The 23,210-nt window shown below is 46.0% G+C and overlaps 1 protein-coding gene across 8 annotated transcripts in view; it reads left to right on the plus strand.

The window, feature by feature from the left end:
- The window catches only part of BAZ2A (bromodomain adjacent to zinc finger domain 2A), a 34,093-nt gene that overhangs the window by 7,987 nt on the left and 2,896 nt on the right, over positions 1-23,210 (plus strand). For 4 of the 8 annotated variants that reach the window (XM_071218817.1, XM_004466139.5, XM_004466140.5 and 1 more), the window contains 27 exons: positions 6,090-6,227; positions 7,750-8,343; positions 9,338-9,523; positions 10,176-10,394; positions 10,842-11,279; positions 11,422-11,482; positions 12,556-12,664; positions 12,853-12,954; positions 13,114-13,324; positions 15,161-15,261; positions 15,554-15,619; positions 15,815-16,048; positions 16,165-16,419; positions 16,826-17,040; positions 17,363-17,437; positions 17,655-17,835; positions 17,941-18,000; positions 18,201-18,345; positions 18,837-19,528; positions 19,657-19,876; positions 19,976-20,131; positions 20,231-20,382; positions 20,540-20,829; positions 20,934-21,066; positions 21,185-21,331; positions 22,721-22,947; positions 23,062-23,205. In XM_071218817.1, coding sequence (XP_071074918.1) covers positions 6,090-6,227; positions 7,750-8,343; positions 9,338-9,523; positions 10,176-10,394; positions 10,842-11,279; positions 11,422-11,482; positions 12,556-12,664; positions 12,853-12,954; positions 13,114-13,324; positions 15,161-15,261; positions 15,554-15,619; positions 15,815-16,048; positions 16,165-16,419; positions 16,826-17,040; positions 17,363-17,437; positions 17,655-17,835; positions 17,941-18,000; positions 18,201-18,345; positions 18,837-19,528; positions 19,657-19,876; positions 19,976-20,131; positions 20,231-20,382; positions 20,540-20,829; positions 20,934-21,066; positions 21,185-21,331; positions 22,721-22,947; positions 23,062-23,205 — 5,551 coding nt within the window. The remainder of the gene's footprint in view (positions 1-6,089; positions 6,228-7,749; positions 8,344-9,337; positions 9,524-10,175; positions 10,395-10,841; positions 11,280-11,421; positions 11,483-12,555; positions 12,665-12,852; positions 12,955-13,113; positions 13,325-15,160; positions 15,262-15,553; positions 15,620-15,814; positions 16,049-16,164; positions 16,420-16,825; positions 17,041-17,362; positions 17,438-17,654; positions 17,836-17,940; positions 18,001-18,200; positions 18,346-18,836; positions 19,529-19,656; positions 19,877-19,975; positions 20,132-20,230; positions 20,383-20,539; positions 20,830-20,933; positions 21,067-21,184; positions 21,332-22,720; positions 22,948-23,061; positions 23,206-23,210) is intronic. The other 4 variants (XM_058307946.2, XM_012528141.4, XM_071218818.1 and 1 more) reach the window with 1 other exon arrangement.

Here is a 23,210-nt window from a genome sequence, read left to right on the forward strand (position 1 = left end):
GGTAGTGATTCATTTGGACTAGCTTGAAAACTGCGTAAGCCTGGCATTTAAATCATCCTTTCAGTATTTTCCAAGCACAGACCACTCTCTTGGGTGTAGATCCCTAGACTAAAGGTCCAGAATAGGAACAGATAGACAAATATCATTGTGTGATACAGACATTCTCATTGTTAAGATAGCATCATTGCTCATTTCACTGGGGATGTTAGTGTTGTTGATATTCTGAAAATAGTAAAAACAAGTCTTTATGAATCTATGGTCCTTTTCTTGCTCCTCTGGTTGGTTGGGTCCTTTGAGTTGCCTTTTGATACAGGGTTGATTCTCTGCTGATTATAAGTTCCCCTTTCTTTCTCAACCTTTGCTTACCTAAATTGGGACCTGACAGAATAGTAACTTGTTTTTCCCTGTTAGGGATTAAAAGAGTGAGGAAAGGAGAAAGGACCACCCTTTTTTCTTTAAACTCTTTAAAGGAAATAGAAGCTGGTTTTAAGAAAGTAGATATTGACTTCATTTGATATGAAGCCAGTCTTTCATGGCCTTCTTGTAAATGGCTGCATTTTTATACCAGAGAAGTGAATTTCTTAATCTTGACTAGACCTATAAAACAAAACAAAAAACTCCCTGAAGGAAAAAATTTGAGGTGCCTGGAGAACTGTGTGGGCTGACCTCAGAGCTAGTCAGAAATCTAGAACACCCTGAGAGGCTCATCTTGCAGTCTTGTGGTTCTGGAATCAGGTGTTGCCAAGAGAGAAGCAAAGTGTGTTAGGGTTACTGACTGTCTCGGCTGCTTGACCTTTCTTGTCACCTCTGAGGAGGTCAGTTGTCAAGCAACAATATTCTTTTTATGTCAGAACAAGATGTAAGTTAGTCAATAATAGGTGTGAGGTTTGGCATTGTGTGGGATGTGTAAAGTAAGGCAATAATGGCCAGGTTTTTATGTCCTAGAACACAGAGTGAAGTATGAAACTCGAGGTATTTCTAGGACAAATAATCTTCCTGATTTTTTTTTTCCCCGTGAGATATGGTTGTCCTCAGATGAGATGAGAAAGATTAATACTTTCTGACCATTGTTGCACGTGGGTCAGAAGGACATGTTTCACCAGCCTGTCAGTCTGCATAATTTTGAAATGTATAATATGCTACAAAACAGCCTGTCTTCTTTGAAGAACTCTAAAAATTGTTCTTGGACTGGGTCACTGGCTGTAAAAGTAGCATTGACTGAGTGATTTTGTGCTTCCCCTAGTTATAAGGAATAATTACTAATGGGATTTTACAGACTGGAAAGGTATGTGACTTTACCAAAAATTCATCAAAATAAGGTAAAATGAGTCTTCTTAAGAGATAAGGTGATCTCAGTACTTTTGGTTTTCTGGAATTGGACCCTCCATAACCTCCCTCACTAACAGGTCCTTAATCTGTCTACTCAGCTCAGTTTTTAGAGGGTGAGGATAGGGGTGGATATCTTCTTGGAGAAAAGGGTGGTGTCCTTAATGGTTAGGCCTGAAATTCTGAGAAACAAAGCTGAAAGAGGGAAATATAATAACCTTTGTTATAACCCCTGGAGAGTGGCTTTTAGTGTCTTGCAGTTTCAGAAGTATTCCCAGTGATTTGACAGTGAATTGACCAGAGCTGTGGCAGAAAATTTAGCCTATGGTTAGGTTGCTATGTGGTTTCTTTACTCAGTCAACAAATATTTTAAAACCTAATGTGTACCTCAATTGCTCAGTTGAATTAAGCAGAGCATTTTACTAATTTAGAGCTCAAATTTATTGCCGGTTCCATTCTCAGTACTTCTTTGTTTCTAGCCTTTTACTCTCTGCAAGGGAAGGCTGTTTAAAATATGTGAAAATTTGGGGCCTTTCTTCTCTCTAGGAATTTACATGTCCGTGAATGAGGCTAAATTTTAATTCTGAGAATAGTAGGTTGAACTGGTAAGCTGGTAGTGGTAAAAAAAAGGTAGATTTACTCATTTATAAGGCAGTGGGGTCAGCAAATATTTCCTTTGGTTTTGTATTTGCTTGGCACTAAATTCAATACTGGAGATATAATGGTAGAACTTAATATTCTATTGATGCTATGGAACATATGTACTTCAGAAGAAATAAAGACAGAAGAGGAATCATTTTTGCATTCTGCTGTGCAGTCTGGACAAGGCAATTGTCTCCCTTAGTATAATCTTCCTTCTTTCAGAATCTTCATCCTGCCTGGCTTGGAATCCTGACCAGGGAAGGGTAAGGAGAGGACACTTTGAGAGAGAATGAGCTTCAGTCATTCCAGGCTGTAGTTTGTCTGAGTCATACTTTCACAGGAAATTCTGTTACTTGGGACCATTAGAATAAACTATACTGACTGAAGAAGAGGGCATCTCAGTTTTGTGGCTTGACCCTTACAACGCTGTATTGGTACAGGAAGAGAGTTTAGCCAGGGAAGGGGTTTTTGGGGGGTAAAGTCAGTGTCCTTGCTTGCAGCATCAGGAACTGGGGGCAGTGAAAACTTTTGGAAATTTCCCAGGGTGTGGGGCAGGAATGAGGCAGTTTTTGTATTGAATATATTAGCGTATGGTGGGTGATTTCAGAGTTTATATAACATTCACAATTATAAAGCTAAAATGTAGTGGTATGATTTATTTACTAAAGTTGCCTTTGCTATCTAGTGAAGAGAAACACTTGTGAATTTCTTCCCACCCCTTACCAAAAAAAAATACAGCAAACTCCTCATTTGTGGAATCTTGGTGTACTATCTGGCATGAAAACCAAAGAGCTGCAGGGATAACAAGGTGTCCTACTTGAGGGCATTAATGTAATATACCTTGTCTTTTTTGGGGTATTCAAAGGCCTGAGTATTAGGCACCTGCAGCAGTGCTGAAATCTGTAATATTTACTTCAACACTGTGCATTGTCAGCCTTTTTCTGTTAAAACCTTGTTGCAGACCTACAGGGTAGTAACTCTTTGATTGGGACTGAGAGAAAAGTACCCTTTTTATTTGGCCTTGTAGCCCAGGGCTTTGCAGTCTGGAGCTGAAGGGACAGTGTCCCTTACCTCTTACAAATGAAACATAGAGACTTTAAAGAGTTCTGTTTACGTACAGTGGGCCCTGGGCTGGGTGCTTGCCTGTTCCTACTTCTTGGTCTGGAGAACTGTCTTCACTTCTGGGGGTTGGGCACTGACTGATGTCTTCATTTGGCCAAAATCCAATTAGTTAAAAGGGAGATACACTCTTCTACTTTACTCTTCCCCTTACTGGCTCTGAATGGAAGAGCAGAATTTACCTTCGGGCTTGACTGGAAAGAGCAAGTTGGGTAGCAAGGTTATAATGATATTAAACCTAGGTTTATTGCTGAGAGGAGCTGTTCATAGTATCTTTGCATTCCTGTACTATGATCCCATATTTATGTGCATCTGGAATCACGTGTCATGTTGCATATAAAGTCTCACTGGGGATCATCCCTAGTTCTGAGGTATCTTTTATAGATTATCTCATTTGATCCTCACAGGCCCCGGATGTGGATATTAAAATTTTTACAAATGATGAAACTAAGGCTCAGCTGGATTAAGTAACTTGTCCAAGTCACACGTAGTGTGTACTAGAGCCATGATTTGAACCTGGAGGCCACTACTTTGTACCAAGGTCACACTGCACAGCACCAGAAATATTTTATGTGTTTGGGAAGCATCTTATAAATGAAGTGATTGTGGTGCTGATGACCCTTCAGTAAAGGCTGCTGGGGATCAGGCCTCAGTCAGACACCAGATAATTTCCCATTCCTTTTACTTATCTGATTTCTGTGAGCCTTCCACACATTTTTATTAGTTTGTAATGTATAAAACAGGAAATGGTATGCTTTCCCAGACTAGCAGAAAAGAGAAGGTCACTAGTTTCCTCATGGATTCAAATAGAGAATGGAAAAAGAACTGTGGCATATCATCAAATAGGAGGATATAGTAAAGTACTCATAGGAGTGAAAATGTGTGTGTGTGCCAGGGAGATGTGTCTGCATAAAACTGGGAGGTGGGTGGTAAAATGAGGTTGGCTTATCAGACCTAGCTTTTCTAGGACTTCTAAAATGAACGACTGCATGTTCTCTTTGCTCTGTGATGTATACTTTGGAAGGAACCTAACCTAGAGATTAGGGAATGAGTTTTCATCCTTAAGATCAAATCAAATCCTTCATTTCAGAAGGATCACTCGTCTCATAATGCTAATTTTTCATACCCCTTACTGCTGAAGAGTGTTCCTTAACTATAGGGAAGTCCTTGAGGACCCTAAGGTCTTTTTTTTAATAAATACCTGGTTTAATCATCTAAACATAGCAGGTTTAAGTCTGCTGCTTATTTTAGAGTGAAGATAAGAAATCCTCTGTGGAAGATAAGTCAGTTTCCTAAACAAACTTTTCCCCTTAAAATGACAAAATTCAAACTTTTTTTTAAAATTTAATTTTAGTTAAAATTTATTACAATAGAGGCAGTTATAGTATTTAGTTTAGCCTGGAAAATTTTTATAGCTGTCATGCCATGTATTAAGGTTTATATTCCACGTTCAGAATTATGTTAGATTCATATATATATACCTAATCATGTATAATTTGCGATGTGTAGCCTATTAGGAAACATAACTCTGGCAAACCTTGGGCAGTGTTTTATATATATTCTTTATCTTTACATCTGATTCTTTCTTAAAAGAGTTTATTTCCCTAGGTCTGTGTATTGCCTCATCTTGGGAACTTGACAAAGAAACCTTTCTATCTGATGCCTTCTGTTCTTTATAAAGCATAAGGAAACTAAGGAGTTGTTTTTTCTTTATCAAGACAGATGATGTCTCTCTCACATCAAGTTAGTATGCAAGTAGCTGATTGATGCATTGGACTTTACCAGTAATTCTGGCTTCTGCTTCTTATCTTTCTTACCTCTTCTTTCTGCTTTATTAAAGTAAAATTTATTCTAATCAAGGGTTTCATTTCCTAGTAGTTTTTCACCTCATATTCAGAAGAAGGTGAAAAGCTTTTTAACTGTACCATCCTTAGTGAGCCACTACATTTATAAACATAAATATCTCCTTTGTAATGTTATTATCTCTGTGACATTTAAACCACAAAACCAAAACATTAGGAAGTACCATCGTAGATATAACACATGAATATTCTTTGGGACACCCTCATTTATTCATTTTCATTGCTGACGTTTTTCTGAGCTACGTTCTTGAAGAGTGTGGTATTTCCCATGAATGAAGAGTAGAAGTATTGCTGGGTTTTGCTCTTATGGTTACCTTCTCTGAAATCTATTCTCCTTTTCAAATTCCTTTACTAATATAACTGTACTCTCTTCAGTTGTCTAGGGTAATATGGAAATCCTCCTTTTAGCTCAAGTTGGTATAATAACAAAACAAAACATGAAATACATCAGATAATGCTTTTCTTGCCAATACCCATTTCCATAGCTTCCCATCAGAAAAAAAAGTTACTTTGAGAACCTTCTGTGGACCTTGGGATTTTGACTTTACCTTGAAAAAAAAAGGAAGAAAAGAGAATGTTAAATGTTATAGTAGAGCACTAATATCTACATAGAAAGGTAACTTGGGCTGGGTGGGAGGACTGCTCCATACTCTCCTCTTAGTTTTTCTCACTAACTCTATCTCTACAAGGGCCAGGCTGGCTTTAAAAGACTACTTCGTGGGAAGCCTGTGTAGCTCAGGGATTTTAGCACCTGCTTCCCATGTATGAGGTCCCAGGTTCAACAGTCCCTGCTACCTTCTAAAACAGCAACAACAACAACAAGACATAATCCTTGGGAAATGGTTGTAGCTCAAGCTCAATGGTTGAGTGCTTGCTTCCCATATATGAGATCCCGAGTTCAATCCCTAGTACCTCCTTAAAAAAAAAAAAAAAAAGACTTAGAATCATTGCCCAGGTTATGGGTATATTTCTCCCCTTCTCTTCTCTTTTCTCAATCTCTACCCTCCCCTAGTACTAGGTAGGAGAAGGGTAAGTAGATGGATGGGAGGGGGCATTCATTCCCTCTAGAAGATTCCAGGTGACATAACCTTGTTTAACCGCCAGTATTTTCCCCCCCCCCCTCTCTCTTCCCTCCTACAGAAATGGAGGCAAACGACCATTTTAACTTTACTGGCCTTCCCCCTGCACCTGCTGCCTCAGGACTGAAACCCTCTCCTTCCTCAGGGGAGGGCCTCTACACTAACGGGTCTCCCATGAACTTCCCCCAGCAAGGGAAAAGTGAGTGTGAGGGCCACATGGCCTGGGGAGGGAGTGGGCTCATTCCTTTTGAGCAGGTTGATGGGAGATTTATTTCCCCTCTGAGCTAGCTACCCCACAACAGCTCTGTTGCTTGCCAGGTGGAGAGAGAGGAAGTTAATCTGCACAACTACAGCTCCTGGAGAGAAACCAGGCTTCTGAGAACAAGTTTAGGAGTTTATGGAAGCAATACTTTTAGTCTTGACTTAAGGTTTAGGGTTAGAAGGGATTAGAAAAACATACTGGCTCTTTCATCTTAGCCTGCTCTTCTCTCAGCCCCTGTTCCCTGGCTACTGCCAGAGAGTGGTTAGGTGGCTACTGCTGCCGATAACCAGGTTGTACCCATGAGAGGCCAGCCCTCTGAGAAGCTGTATTGTTCCAGGATTGGAGATGGGGGTTGGGTGAAAGTTGGGATGTATCTGCCGGTTAGTTTGCACAGCAGAGGCCAGATGCTAGAAGTGCCTGTGCCACCTCCTGTCCTTGAGCATAGAAGATGGGGACAAGAGGATTTTGATGCTTACCTAGTTGCCCAGAGAAAAACATTTATAATTCCAGAGGGATGTTTTACTGCCTGGATTGTTTTTTTTTCCTGGATTGGTTTATCAATTGCTCTGAACCATGGCTCTGCCAAGTACCTCTCTAATCTTGCTGGGTTTCAGGCCCTTTATGCTTGGAAGCAGAGAGAAGCCCACATGCTTCCCTCCTTCCTTGCAGTAAAAAAAAAAAAAAAAAAAAAAAAACTGCCACAGGTTTATGCTTTCCCCTTCTCCCTGCTATCCACTATAAGGGATTTGTAGATAGATAGATGGGAGCTCCTTTATTTCATTGACATTCCCCCTTTTTCCCCCAGCTTCCTTAGTATCCTGGTTCCTTCTAGTTGATTGTCCTCCAACCCAGTGGTTGCCATTGGTGTTTAGAGCTGAAGTCTGCAGCCCTGGTCATGCAAAGATTCCCCACCACTACCCCCTCCTGTAAATTACCCTCCAGTGCCTATGGGGCGGGGCGAAACCCAGCCTTCCAACTGGGATCTTGTCGCTGTGGTGACTGCAAATTCTATTCTTAGCCTAGCACTAAGTGCTGGATCTGCATGTGCCAGTGAGGTGAGGCTGTCCCTTCTGGTGCCACTGTGGGGCCAAACAGATCCTGAGAAAAAGGGGGACCTGAAGAATGCACGTGACTGTAGGGAATCTGCAAATAGTTTCATTTGCTGGGGGGAGGGGGGGAGTCTTGAGCATACACAGGAGCCAGCTCTAGGCTGGTGGCCCTCATGGTAGGCCAGGAGAGTTCCCAGCCCCCTACTCAGCAACCTCAGCAGCAGTTGCTAAGCTTACATCCAGGAGCATCTGGGTTTGGTGTTCTCTGGAGACCAAAAAGCCAAATATAGCAGAGGGGGAATCCCCTCCCCTTCACCTTCCCTTTTTCTAGTCAGTGTTGTTACCTTGGGGTTCTTTTGGAGTTACTTGCATACATGTCTGTAACTGACTCTTCCCTCCTTCTCTGCCAGGTTTGAATGGGGATGTGAATGTTAATGGCTTATCTACTGTATCTCACACTACTACTTCAGGGATTTTGAACTCTGCTTCTCACTCCTCCAGCACCTCACACCTCCATCACCCCAACGTGGCCTACGACTGTCTCTGGAACTACTCACAGTACCCATCTGCCAATCCTGGCAGCAACCTCAAGGACCCACCCCTTCTCTCCCAGTTTTCAGGGGGACAGTACCCACTCAACGGCATCCTTGGGGGCAGCCGACAACCTTCATCCCCAAGTCACAACACTAACCTTCGGGCTGGGAGCCAAGAGTTCTGGGCCAACGGTACCCAGAGTCCCATGGGGCTTAATTTTGACTCACAGGAACTGTATGATTCCTTTCCTGAACAGAATTTTGACGTGATGCCCAATGGACCCCCTAGTTTTTTCACCTCCCCACAGTCTTCTCCTATGTTGGGATCCAGCATCCAGACCTTTGCACCCTCCCAGGAGGTAGGCAGTGGTATCCATCCTGATGAGGCAGCAGAAAAAGAACTTACTTCGGTTGTGGCAGAGAATGGCACTGGCTTGGTAGGCAGCCTGGAGCTGGAAGAAGAGCAGCCAGGTAAAACTGTGGGCCCATGACCTGGGGCAGGGAGAGGGCAAGTGGGGCTGTGGGGGGCAGTGGCTTTTTGAGGTGAGGAAAACTTGTCTTTCCAGCTCTCTGCAGTGGAGGCTGATTTGCATGTTGGTGATTAGCAGAGCCAAGTGGCTGGTGTTTTTGTGGCAGCAGCACCAGCTCGCGAGTGGGAGTGCAAATTATTTCAAGCTCATGCAGAGCTGCTGGCCTGGAGAGGGCAGGTGGGCGAGCCCAAAACAGCCCCAACAGACACCTTGCATCGACAAGGGCTTCTTCCAAAATATAGGAGGGGGTTGGGGCATTACCTTGTAGGCACTGAGGCAGTTTTGACTGATGATGGCAGGGTCAGACTGGCTGCTGAACTGGGCTGAGCCCTACTAGTGATGGGCACGTGTAGGAGGGAAGAAGATAGGCAGAGTATACCAGTGCTTATCTACTCAGTTTCCTTTGTTGTTGTTAGTATTGATACATGTGGCAATCCCTCTCATTTTTTTCCCTCAAAATATATAAAAGCTTAGCTTACAATTGATTCCAAATACAAGGATGACCACTCTGTAATATCACAGGATGATTTTTCTTTTTGCCACCTGTTTCCACAGGTTGGGGGAGATACCTGAGAGCATGATGGGATTTTTGTCTCAGTCCCTACTCTTCTTTCCCCTCTCTTTGCAATAGGATCCTGCAATAGAATTTTACCAGCACTCACTTCAGAGTCTATTGGGAGAGCTGGTATAGCTCAAGTAGTTGAGTGCCAGCATACCATATATGAGTTTCTGGGTTCAATCCCTGGCCCTGGAACCTTAAAAAAACAAAACAAAACAGTATTGGTATGATTGGTACCCTACCGAGAACTGGCACCCTGGCAGCAATAAATGTTAAATAAGTGAATATCCCTCTAGCAAAGTTTGACTACCTACTGTAGCTGAATAAATGAGTTGAAGGCACTGATTTTGACTTTACCCTCTTCTGGGTTTCTCAGAATTGAAGATGTGTGGCTACAATGGCTCTGTCCCCTCTGTGGAGTCATTGCACCAAGAGGTCTCAGTCCTGGTCCCTGACCCCACAGTGAGCTGCTTGGATGATCCTTCACACCTTCCTGATCAACTGGAAGACACACCAATCCTCAGTGAAGACTCCCTGGAGCCCTTCAACTCTCTGGCAACAGGTGGGCTTGGAGACTGGGTCCCTCCAACTTTATCCATGCAGAGGGTAGCCAGTTGTCTACTACTTGGAAGAGATAGTAAACTAGGGAAATTGGTAGGGAGTCTCGGGTGTTGGGGCCTCCAGATAATCCTGACAAACCATGGTTACATGCCACTGGCCTGGGTGGGCCAGCTGCACTCTGAGCTGAATTGGTTCATTTCCCAGGTTCTCTCCCAGTGGCCCTTTTGGCCAAGAGACTTGGGTTGTAATAATTTACTGGATGGGGACCTCTTACCACATAGTTGGGCTGTTTGGGTTCTCACTAACTAGAGAGAAAACATTTGAACCATTACACTACCTTTACCCCAGCAAAAGTATTAAAAAGACCTTTTACAATAAGTGCTAAAATTTTGCCTTGGTCTATGGGGTCATACAGGGCTACTGCCTTTCCCTTCACTTTCATTTCAAGCTTTAATGACCCCTACAGTCTCGTGACTTTATCCTGTCTAAGAGAAGGCTGCACATTTTCCCTAATTTAATATTAGAAAAATCTTCGCACTAAGGCAACTAGAATTGGATATTTTCAGACCCATATTCCTCAACAGACTCTTGTTTTTTGTTTGTTTGTTTTTCCTCAATATCCTGCTTTCTGATTTTTCCACCCCTGTGAACAGAGCCAGTGAGTGGAGGACTCTATGGTATAGATGACACGGAGCTGATGGGCACAGAGGACAAGCTGCCTCTTGGGGACAGCCCTGTGATCTCTGCCCTTGATTGCCCTTCCCTCAATAACGCCACTGCCTTCAGTCTCCTGGCAGATGATAGTCAGACTTCATCCTCTATCTTTGCCAGCCCCACCTCTCCACCTGTCCTAGGGGAGTCTGTCCTGCAAGGTAAGTGAGGAGAGGTATGACAAAGAATGTGGCACTTGACACAGGTTAGAGAATAGGTCTTGGGTGGGAAATCTGAGAGCACCTTCCTGGGGCCTGAGGGGAATATGGAATAGTATGTAGTGTGCTCAAAGAGACACTATACTCTGACCTCTACCCTGTGCCTAGAAGAATTTGTGAGACTTGGAATTTGTAGGAAAAAAGAGGCGAGAGGCCTTACTGGCTTCAGGTAAAAGACATTTCTTCATACACTGACAGCAGTAGCAGCAGTAGCTTTGCCCTTCAGCCTTCATGAGTTTTTGGGAAGGAAAGCTAGGAGCTACTTTTTCCCCCAAAACATAGAGAAAAGACCTCAAAGTAATTCTCCTTCCCTTAGTTCAGGTTTAACTGACTGGATTTTCTTGTGTGACACCATCTTTCCTTTACCCATCCTGTCCCTTTGGATTCTAGATAACGGCTTTGATCTGAATAATGGTAGTGATGCAGAACAGGAAGAAATGGAGACTCAGGACTCAGACTTCCCACCACCTCTGCCCCAGCCAACCCCTGACGAGGCATCCGCCATTCAGCTACATCCCACAACCTCACCAGCAATCTCGCCAACAGCCTCCCCGGAAATCTCTTCAGAAGTCTCCCCAGAAATCTCCCCAGTTGTTTCCCCAGCAGTCTTCCCAGTGGTCTCTCCAGCCTCCTCAGCAGCCCTCCCAGCAGTTTCAGAAGTTTCTCTGACAGCCTCCCCAGTGACCTCCCTAAAAGTCTCCCCTGCAGCTTCTCCAGCCACTGCCTTCCCAACATCCTCCCCAGTAAATAAGGATGTCAGCAGCTTCCCTGCAACCACTGCTGATCTGGAAGAACTCATTGGAGAAGGAATCACTACTTCTGGTAGTGGTTAGTGTCCAGATTCTCTTCTACCCCTGGAATAGTTTCAGGAAATATTCCTGCCCCATGTTGCCTTTAGCCCTTCCCTACTGGCCTACTTCAATACTTTGCTTGAACTCTTAACTTGGGTATTCCCTCTCTTCCTCCCAAGGTGATGTCCTGAGGAGACGTATTGCTACCCCAGAAGAAGTTCGTCTTCCTCTCCAGCATGGGTAAATGCTCTATAGTTTGCTACATCATTGACCTTGACAAGTTTAATACATGATTGTAGAAAGTAGGGAGCTCTTCTCTCTGTCTGAGGTGGAGGAAGAATGGGCTAGATGAGTGGATAAAAGGACAGTTCAATGAAAACATTTCTTGGCTTTCTTCCTTCCACTCTGGGGGTCTGTTTCCCCTCACCTATTCTTTCCTCATTTTATGATGACTCATTTTTGCTCCAAGGGCTAGTATCTTTTCCAAACCTAGCTGGTGCCCCTAGGTCTCAAATACTCAAACTATATGGCTTACTCTATTTGGGTGGAGAAGGGATAGCACTGAGTGAGGAGTGGCATAGTACGGATGAGTTGGAATTTTTTGTTGTGTTCTGCTTTGTTTTTTTGTGTGTGTGGGGTTTTTTTGTTTGTTTGTTTTTTTGTTAATGCCCTTGGAGGGGTAACCACAGGAACAGTATGTGGACTAGAATGAGCAAACCAGCTGATCGGAAGGGCCTTGTGGGACTAACTGCCTTCTGGATGTTCCCCACCCCCACTCCTCTAGGCTGCTTGTGGTCACCAGGCCTTAGTACTGCATACGGTTTTGAGGGAAAGATAAGGCTTGTTCTTAGAATAATCTATTGTTAGGAACACAACAATAACTGAACCCTGGCCTACTGAGTCATTTCATAGGGTCAGCAGCAAGTTTACCCTTCTGCTTGCCTCCCCACCCTCTTGTCTTTTCTGCTTTCGTTTCCTTAGGTCTTCATCCTCTTTACTAGAGATCCAGGAATTGCCCTGACTGCATCAGGGAGGGATTTCTGGTCACTCATCTTAGTAGCTTTGCAAAAGAGGGAATGGATGTCTTTCTGGGCTTGTGCAGTTTGCTTTCTTATTCTGAGGGCCTGAGAGATTTGCTGGAGCTCAAGCTTGCCTTCTTAGCCAAGCTTGTCCCATGCTGCTTTTGCATCTACATGCAATTCTAATGAGACAGATTATAAGAGGGTCATTTGCTCCTTGGGTTTGGCTTCTGGGTGGCATGGGAATGGGTAGGGGTGTGACCTGGCGGCAGGGCCCGTGTGCTTCTCTGGCAGATGGCGGAGAGAGGTGCGCATCAAGAAGGGCAGCCACCGATGGCAGGGGGAGACGTGGTATTATGGCCCCTGTGGGAAGAGGATGAAACAGTTCCCAGAAGTGATCAAGGTAATGTAGCTTTCGTGGGCTTACTGAGGGAAGCACAGGCTCCTTTCTCAGAACCAGTGGCCACAGGCTAACATTGTTTTCTGTGGCGTCAGTTCTGTTTGTGATGTTACTGTCCAGCGTTTGTGCCATTACTGTCCAGAATGGAATGGCTACAATTTCATTAATGCCACTTTACCACCTCTTCTTAGTACTTGAGCCGCAATGTGGTGCACAGTGTCCGTCGTGAGCACTTCAGCTTCAGTCCCCGTATGCCTGTTGGAGATTTCTTTGAAGAAAGAGAAACACCAGAGGTACAGTACCAAAGGTTAAATATGCTTTTGTTCCTGAGAAAGGGTTGGGGAACAAGCTGCTGTAGGGTTTGGAGGTTCTGGGGCATTCAGTGGTTCAGAGGGCCTTGTAGCCTGCACTGCCTCCATCCCATTGTAACTTAGTCTTTCTCACTACCTTAGGGCTTGCAGTGGGTGCAGCTCTCAGCAGAGGAGATCCCATCTAGGATTCAGGCAATCACTGGTAAACGGGGCCGACCTCGGAACACTGAGAAGGCCAAGACCAAGGAAATCCCCAAAGTGAAACGAGGCCGAGGTCGGCCACCCAAGGTCAAAATCACTGAGCTATTGAATAAGACAGACAGCCGCCTTCTAAAGAAACTGGAGTCTCAAGGTAAAATAGTGTTTGGGATTCTTCTTACCCCATGAGGTATCTAGAATGCTGATGAATTGCTCAGACCTGGGTTTCCCAGGAATATGACTCACATTATCTGCACAGAATGGATCTGAATCAACTTCTCCTCCTGGAATGCAGCAGTGGGGTCCTAGCACTCCTGGGGTGCTTCTTTACAAGGCAGTTTCTTCCTTGAGTTTCTCTTTCTGTTGGAATCTTTGGCTGTCCCAAGATGTGGGCATAGGCGCCAAAGAGAGGGCTTTCATGCCCTTTCTTACCCATCATTCACCCTTTTGCTTAGCACATCACTGGGACACCTCTTACCTTTAGCCATTCCCACCATCACAGAGATTCACAATTCACGTCAGAATTCAAAAGATAATTGGCACTGGGAGTGGATGTGGCTCAAGTGGTTGAGTGCCTGCTTTTCCCCCATAGGAGGTCCCAGGTTCAGTCCCCGGAAAAGAAACAAACAACAAGCAAACAAGTGAGGGAACCAACTCAGGGTAGCCCATGTGGCTCGGTGGTTGAGTGCCAACTTCCCACATAGAAGTTCCCAGGTTCAATCCCTGGTCCTGGTAACTAAAAAGATTATTGGCACTGTTTTAGTGAGATTGTTAGGCTCCATCTACTTTTTCAGTAGCTATTTCAGCATTTACCCTGATATAGTGTGAAGAATGTGAAAAAACTTGCAGTCTTCCTGTTGTTGTTTTTTTTTTTAAGATTATTTATTTATTTCTCTCCCTTTCCGCCCCACCCCCCAGTTGTCTGCTCTCTGTGTCCATTTGCTCTGTGTTCTTCTGTGACTGCTTGTACCCTTATCAGTGGCACCAGGAATCTGTGTTTCTTTTTGTTGCGTCATCTTGCTCTGTCAGCTCTCTGTGTGTGCGGCGCCATTCTTGGGCACGCTGCACTTTCTTTCACGCTTGGCGGCTCTCCTTACGGGGGGCACTCCTTGTGCGTGGGGCTCCCCTAAGCGGGGGACACCCCTGCATGGCAGGGCACTGTGCAGGGGCCAGCTCCACATGGGTCAAGGAGGCCTGGGGTTTGAACTGTGGACATTCCATGTGGTAGGCAGATGCCCTATCCATTGGGCCAAGTCCGCTTCCCTGACTCCACTTTAGAATTTCATCTCTGCCATGTACTGACTGTGTAACCTGGAACAAGTTGCTTGCTTCATTTACAGGTAACATCTCTCTAATTTACAGGTTTGCTGTATTGATGTGGTGTTAGTGTTTCTATACCAGAAACAAACAAACAAAAATAGGTACTCATACTAAAAACATCAATTCAAAAATATTGTTTGCAAAATTATATGTCAAATTCAGTCTTTCAGAAAGGAAGAAATTCAAATCTTATAGCAGGACATGGGAGCTGAGCATAAGCAAAAGCCTTGTCAGTATCACCCAGACCCTCCTGAGGTGTCCATTATCTGGGCCCTTTCTGGTACTCTCTTTGTGCTTTCATTTCTGTCTGTGGGTTGCTGCCCATGTCAGGTAGCTTGGGAGAGAGAAAGGCTACAGGGTTATTCTGCCATTGTAGCCACTTTTCCATCAGCCAGATCCCTTCTAAAGCAGTCTGATTGGCTCCGGGGGCTAGTGCTTCTGGGCAGGAGATTCATAGGCTCCTTTCTCAGATCCAGTGGCCGCAAGCTAACTAGCAGATGCCTCTCTTACACCCCTCACCCTCCCCCCCACACACATTGTATTATGTATATTAAAAAAACAACAATAATGTTTAGGGAGCTCTTTGGGGGACAACTTTGTGGCAGGCATGTGCCACCCTGGATGGCAGGGATCAGTCTTTCGGCCTCACTCTTTCTTTCTCCCCTCATAGAAACACTGAATGAGGAGGATAAAGCAAAGATGAGTAAAATCAAGAAGAAGATGAGGCGGAAGGTACAACGGGGAGAGTGCCAGACTATTGTTCAAGGGCAGGTGAGAGGCATTAGAGATATTAAATAGTGGGTTAACTTTCCCTGTAACCTACTTACATCTTTTCTTCCATCTCTCACAGCTGCCACCCTTGTGTAACAGCACATGTTAATTACCCTGAAACTTCTTGAGCTTGATTTAGAGAATCACCATAGAGAGAATTGATCCACCATCAACCCCTCATCCCATCTCTCACCTCTTCTCCCCAGCACCCTTGTTTATTTTTTAATCCTAGCCCAAGCAGAGATATTTTTATTAAAGTTTGAGGAGAAATGACTTCCCTTATGGTTTACAGGCCAGAAACAAGCGGAAACAAGAGACTAAGAGCCTAAAGCAGAAGGAAGCTAAAAAGAAATCCAAGGTAGGTGCATGTATACACTCAGCAAATATTACTTTGAAGCCCCCATAACTGATTTTATAAGACATGTATGTGTGCTTCAGTTTTGTTTTATAGTGGTATTTCTGGGCTGTGAGGTTGGAAGGGACTGGGACCATTGAAGGATGGTACCTGGTATCTTTATGGGACTCTCGGTGCCTCTCTCCATTGGCTGGGTAGGTTGAGAAGGAGAAGGTAAAAACAAAGCAGGAAAAATTGAAGGAAAAAGTCAAGAGGGAAAAGAAGGAGAAGGTAAAAATGAAGGAAAAGGAGGAGACAGCCAAAGCCAAGCCAGCTTGTAAAGCAGATAAGACTTTGGCCACACAGAGGCGCTTGGAGGAACGGCAGAGGCAGCAGATGATCTTGGAGGAGATGAAGAAGCCCACAGAGGATATGTGTCTGGCTGATCACCAGGTAGTAAGGGGCCATGGAGGGGGGCCAGTTGTGACAACATTGTTATTAAAGGAAGAGCCTCATAGATATCCAAACTGTATTTTTTACTTGACCTCCCACCATTTTTATCCCTACAGCCCCTGCCTGATTTCTCACGCATTCCTGGTCTGATACTGCCCAGTGGGGCCTTCTCAGACTGCTTGACCATTGTGGAGTTCCTGCATAGTTTCGGCAAGGTTCTAGGGTTTGACCCTGCCAAAGATGTGCCTAGTCTGGGGGTCCTACAAGAGGGACTCCTGTGTCAAGGTGACAGTGTTGGCGAGGTGCAAGATCTGCTGGTACGGCTCCTGAAGGCTGCGCTCTATGATCCTGGCTTGCCCTCCTACTGCCAGGTGAGGCCCTTTTCCAGGGAGATTGGGCAGACCTGGGATCCAGTGCTTTGCCTCCATTTTGCTTTTTCTCTTTAAGCTCACATGAAAATCCTTCCCTAAAGTGAATGGGACAAGTAAAGGAAGACACAACATCTTCCTGCTTCTGATTTCCTTATATTATTCCTTCTGTTCCTCTTTCTTCCTGGCTCCCCTCTGCTTATTTTGATCCTTTCCCTCTATTTTAGCCCTTTTCTTTTGCATCTTTCCTTCCTTTTCTTCTCCCATCATTTCCTAGCAACTTTCATTCTTTTCCTCTTGTCCTATCTTAACTCCCTAGATCTGTCTTGCTTTATTTTCACCTTCCAGGTTCACATACCTGGACTTGTTCTTCTTTCCTACCTCATTTCCATTATGTTTTCCTCCACAGTCCCTAAAGATCTTGGGGGAGAAGGTGTCTGAGATCCCACTGACAAGAGAGAACGTGTCTGAGATCCTGCGCTGCTTCCTCATGGCGTATGGAGTGGAGCCAGCCCTGTGTGACAACCTGCGTACCCAGCCTTTTCAAGCCCAGCCACCCCAACAGAAGGCTGCTGTCCTGGCCTTCCTTGTGCATGAGCTCAATGGCTCCAACCTTATCATCAAGTGAGGGGCCAGGGATGAGGATGGTTATTGTATGCCTTGAGTCCTATCTCAAAGTCAGAATGGGAGGGAGGAGGAGTTTGGCCATACAGAAGTCCTGGGGCGGTATATGTCCACTGCCATGCTCTGGAGGTGCTAGAGTGACTTGGTAGTGAGTCTCAGTGCCCTCCTTGAGAGAATGTAAGCCTTCTTCTGCCAGTCATCCAATGTAGGTTATCATCTGAAACTCCCTATTCTGCTGGTGCCCCTTTACCCCTGAGCTTCTCTTACTTTGCTTTGTGCTGCCACTTCTACCTCCAAAATCCCATTCCCTATTCCCCTGCAGTGAGATTGACAAGACTCTGGAGAGTATGTCCAGCTACAGGAAAAACAAGTGGATTGTTGAAGGCCGGCTTCGGAGGTAAGGACAGAACAGAGGGTAGAACCCTTAGAGAGGAGAAAAAGGGGAAAGGGTGAAGCATAGTCAGGACTTTTGCCTGGAACTTGATGCCTTAGCCCCTTCCCTGGGGTTGGGACCTTACGAGGGTTCAGAAAGGTTTAGATGCCAGGTGTTATTTTTGTGGCAGTATCACATACCTCACCGTAGTTTCCCTTAATCTTTCCCTAACTGTTTAAAGATTGAAAACTGCTCTGGCCAAGCGAACTGGGCGGCCTGAGGTAGAGACGCAAGGGCCAGAGGAAGGCCTGGGACGGAGACGCAGTTCTCGGATCATGGAGGAGACCAGTGGCTTGGAAGAGGAAGAAGAGGAGGAGACTGTAGCAGCTGCCCATGGCCGTAGGGGTCGAAGAGATGGAGAGGTACTGACTTAGGACTGAGGAGAGTGGGAGCTACAAAAGAGCCTATTTCTCTTTCTTGAATCTGATAACTGCCTTTCTCTTCGTATCCATTTGTTTCGTCCCCAGGTTGATGCCCCAGTGTCCAGTATCCCGGAACTAGAGCGCCAGATAGAAAAACTTAGCAAGGTATTGTACATAAAACCTCCCAGGAACTAGATATATGGGCTAGGAAAGAATTCATCACCTTCTGAGTTGGGCCAGATGTTACCAGTTTTATAGGGAACCTGAGAGCCATTGCCTTTCTTCCTTATCCTGGATGAATTCACCACCAGCTTTACTCTGGAAATACGTTTTTTATTCATTTTTCTTTTCTACTGCCTATCCAGCGTCAGCTCTTCTTTCGCAAAAAGCTGCTTCACTCATCCCACATGCTTCGGGCAGTCTCCATGGGTCAAGACCGCTATAGACGCCGCTACTGGGTGCTACCATATTTGGCTGGTATCTTTGTGGAAGGAACAGAGGAGAACTTAGGTAGGTGTGTCTATGGGAGCCTGAATTCTGAGTCCTAGCTAACAAAAGGTAAACAATCCCTTTTCCTTTTCCTAGCAGTTTTGGCTTTTTTCATATTAAGGGAATCCGTGTAGCATGGTAGTTAAGAGCATAGGCTCTGGAGTAAGACCACCTGCCTGCCTATTTGCTCTGCCATTTACCAGCTGTGTGCTTCAGTTTCTTTCTTTGAAAGATGAGTTAATGTTCTTAGAAGAGAGTTTAACACACAGTTGGTTCTCAGTAAATATTAGCTGTTGCTGGTGCTACTGCTGTTGAGGAGGATGATGATTACTTGGGGTGGGAGGTAGTGTTTCCTCCTCAGATACTATATTCATTGGCTGATGAGCTTTGGCTGATAGAATCTCAAAAGGGAACCAAGTCCAAGGGAGAAAGCGTATATATCTTATGTTTATACATCTTTCTCTCCCCTTATGTATCAGTGTACATCTTAAGTTCTTTTCTTCTCTTTATAGTTCTTGAGGATATGATAAAGCAGGAAACTGACTCCTTGAAAGTGGCAGCCCATCCTGCACCCAACCCAGCCCTGTTCTCCGTGAAGCGGCAGTTAGTTGTCTCCAGCACCTCTGCCAATTCTGCCCGGACCCGAGGCCGACCTCGAAAAACTAAGCCTAGGTCTCTGCGACCTAGGCACCTTAAGTCCCCTATCAGGGGTCAGGATTCAGAAGAACCCCAGGCCCAGCTGCAGCCTGAGGCCCAGCCCTATCCTCAGCTTCAGACCCTGCCCCATCTCCAGGCCCAGCTTCAACCCCAGGCCCAGCCCCAGCCTCAACTACAGCTTCAGTCCCACTCCCAGTTCCATAATGGGTTCCTGGAGACAGAAGGCTCCCCTTTGTCTCTGGGTCAGAGCCAGCATGACCTCAGCCAGTCAGCCTTCCTTTCTTGGCTGAGCCAGACTCAGAGCCACGGCTCCCTGTTGAGCAGCTCAGTCCTCACGCCTGATAGCAGCCCAGGAAAACTGGACCCCGCCCCATCACAGCCCCCGGAGGAGCCAGAGTCTGATGACGCAGAATCCAGCCCTGATTCTCAGGCTCCCTGGTTTAACTTCTCAACCCAGATGCCCTGCAATGCTGCCCCTACACCACCCCCAGCAGTTTCTGAGGACCAACCTACTTCCTCCCCTCAGCTACCTGCCTCCTCCAAGCCAGTAAGTAGCTAGAATTAGTGGTATATACTTCTGTTTAATTTTGCCACAGGTTGGGGGAAAGGATGGAGCCACTGGGATCCTCTAAACATGGAAACACCCTTACCCCTTATGTCTCATTTCATTCACAGGTGAATAGACCCAGTGCTACCAACCCCTGCTCTCCAGCCCAGCTCTCTTCCTCTTTGCCTGGGGTGGTCCCCAAGAAGCTATCAGGAGACCCTGGAGAAATGCCACAGAGTCCCACAGGGCTGGGACAGCCAAAACGGAGAGGGAGACCCCCCAGTAAGTTCTTCAGACAGATGGAGCAGTGTTACCTAACTCAGCTGACCGCCCAGCCCGTTCCCCCTGGTGAGTGACTTGGGCTGGAACAGGGTAAGAGTGTAGGTAAGAGTGCCATCAGAAGCGGGTAGTGACATTCAGAGCTTGGTTCACATACTCTCTCTACAGAGATGCGCTCAGGCTGGTGGTGGATCCAAGATCCTGAGACATTAGATGCCACGCTTAAGGCCCTGCACCCCCGGGGCATCCGGGAGAAGGCACTTCACAAGCACCTTAGCAAGCACAAGGACTTCTTGCAGGAAGTCTGCCTACGGCCCTTAACTGGTAAGATAAAGATCTCCATCCAGACAGAGCTGGAGAGCCCGGGTCAACTCTAGGCTACTGCTACGAACATTGGCCTGATGGACCTTTTCCTCTTCCCAGATCCTATATTTGAGCCCAGTCAGCTACCTGCCTTTCAAGAAGGGCTTATGAGCTGGTCTCCCAAAGAGAAGACATATGAAACAGACCTGGCTGTGCTTCAGTGGGTAGAGGAGCTGGAGCAACGGGTTATCCTTTCTGATCTACAGATTCGGGTACATTGGGGAAGGCTGAGACTAATTAGGGCTTTTATGGAAAGGGCATTACTTTCTGTTAGGAAAAACCTTGGGTTACCTTAAATGGGTCACATTTTTCTTTGCCTCATTTTCCTCCTATTCAATAAAGAGTTTTATTTCTCTGTCCTATCTGCAGGGCTGGACATGTCCCAACCCAGACTCCACCCGTGAAGACTTGACCTACTGTGAACATCTTCCTGGCTCCCAGGAGGACATCACTTGGAGAGGTCGGGGCAGGGAAGGACTGGCACCCCAGCGTACAACTACCAACCCTCTGGACCTGGCCGTGATGCGATTGGCTGCACTGGAGCAGAATGTGGAGCGGCGGTACCTACGGGAGCCCCTCTGGCCAGCTCATGAGGTTGTGCTGGAGAAGGCCCTGCTCAGTACACCCAACGGTGCCCCGCAGTGCACCACCACAGAGATGTGAGTGCTCCCACTGCCCCCCATTCTTGGTCCTAGAGAGGAGGAATAAGTTCTTAATGGTGGGTCCTGTTCCTCATCCACATTTTGCCATGTTCTCCTTCCAGATCCTATGAGATCACCCCTCGCATTCGGGCCTGGCGCCAGACACTTGAGCGGTGCCGGAGTGCAGCCCAGGTGTGCTTGTGCCTGGGCCAGCTGGAGAGGTCCATTGCCTGGGAGAAGTCTGTGAACAAAGTGGTAAGGGGCTGGGAGAGCCTTGGAAGGCTGGGGAACCAGGCAGCCAGCCAGAGTGGGTGGTGTCATTGGCAGGCAGAGGCTTGAGGGCTCACCCTGCTTCCTCACAACCTTGATCTAGACCTGTCTAGTCTGCCGGAAGGGTGACAACGATGAGTTCCTTCTGCTTTGTGATGGGTGTGACCGTGGCTGCCACATTTACTGCCATCGGCCCAAGATGGAGACTGTCCCAGAAGGAGACTGGTTCTGTGCTGTCTGTTTGGCCCAGGTAAGTCTTATGCCCTCCTGTTACCTCTCTTAAGCAGAAATCAGAGACCTTTCTTCATTCCACTTACTGCTAATGCTGCATGTATCCCTTCTTATCATGCCCTCAGTCTCTCCCTAAGAAGAGCTCCAGGCTGGGTGTTAGAAGACCTGGGTTCTGATCCCTATTTGGACAAGTCACTTAAATGCTATAGCTTCAACTGTTTCCTCTCTAAATGGGAATAATTATACTTATCCTTTTACCTGTCTTATTGGGTTTTGTGAGTAAATTCACCTGCTGGCTTAGAGATGAAAGTTCGTTTAATTTTGGTATGAAATACAAAAAAATAAACCTTACCATTTTAACCATTTTTAAGTATAAATTACAGTGGCATTAATTACATTCACAGTTGTGCAACTGTCCTCACCATCCATTGCCAAAACTTTTTCATCACCCCAAACAGAAACCAGTACCCACTAAGCAATAACTCCCTCTTCCCCCACTGGCTGCTGATAACCTGTCATCTACTTACTCTATGAGTTTGCCTGTTCTAGATATTTCATACAGTATTTGTCCTTTTTTTTTTCTTTCTCCCTTCCCCCCAGTTGTCTGCTTTCTCTGTCCATTTGCTGTGTGTTCTTCTGTGACTGCTTCTATCCTTATCAGTGGCACCGGGGATCTGTGTTTCTTTTTGTTGTTGTTGTTGTTGTGTCATCTTGCTGCGTCAGCTCTCCATATGTGCTGTGCCATTCCTGGGCAGGCTGCACTTTCTTTCGTGCTGGGCCACTCTCCCTACAGGGCGCACTCCTTGCACGTGGGGCTCCCCTACGCGGGGACACCCCTGCATGGCAGGGCACTCCTTGTGTGCATCAGCACTGCGCATGGGCCAGCTCCACACGGGTCAGGGAGGCCCAGAGTTTGAACCGCGGACCTCCCATGTAGTAGGTGGACACCCTAACCACTGGGCCAAGTCCGCTTCCAGTATTTGTCTTCTTGGCTTTACTTCACTTAGCGTTATGTCAGAAAGGTTGGTTTCTCCCTATTGTAGCATGTATCAGAATGTCATTCCAGTCTATGGATGAATAAAATTCCATAATGTGTATTTGCCACATTTTGTCTCCATTCATCTGTTGCTTGACACTTGGGTTGTTATCCCCTTTTGGCTATTGTGAATAATGCTGCTATGAGTACTGACATACAAATATTTGTTCAAGTCCCTACTTTCAGTTCTTTTGGGTATAGACCTAGAAGTGGGATTGTCAGTCATAGGGTAGGTCTATGTGTAGCTTTTTGAGGAACCAGTGTGAAAACTTTGGAAGCCTTACTCTTACTTAGACAGGGATTATAATAAGCTGGAGGTTGAGCAGAATGTGCCTCCAGCTGTTGCTGATCTTGCCTTCTTTCTGTCCTCAGCAGGTAGAGGGAGAATTCACTCAGAAGCCTGGTTTCCCAAAGCGAGGCCAGAAGCGGAAAAGTAGCTGTGCACTGAACTTCCCAGAGGGTGACAGCCGCCGTCGCCGGGTTCTGTTGAGGAGCCGAGAAAGCCCAGCGGTGCCTCGATATTCAGAAGAAGGGCTGTCCCCCTCCAAGCGGCGGCGACTCTCTATGCGGAACCATCACCATGACCTCACATTTTGCGAGTGAGTTGAGTGAAAATTTTGTGACAGCTGGCCCTGCTTTTGCCAGAGAAAAAGGTTGGGTGGGATCACTGTTTGCTTCCGGAAGGCTAGCCATCACTGTCTCTGTATTGATAGGATTATCCTGATGGAGATGGAGTCCCATGATGCAGCCTGGCCTTTTTTAGAGCCTGTAAACCCACGGTTGGTGAGTGGCTACCGGCGTATCATCAAGAACCCCATGGATTTTTCCACCATGCGTGAGCGGCTGCTCCGGGGAGGGTAAG

Source organism: Dasypus novemcinctus, chromosome 12, assembly GCF_030445035.2.
Source record: "Dasypus novemcinctus isolate mDasNov1 chromosome 12, mDasNov1.1.hap2, whole genome shotgun sequence".
Classification (NCBI taxonomy): domain Eukaryota; kingdom Metazoa; phylum Chordata; class Mammalia; order Cingulata; family Dasypodidae; genus Dasypus; species Dasypus novemcinctus.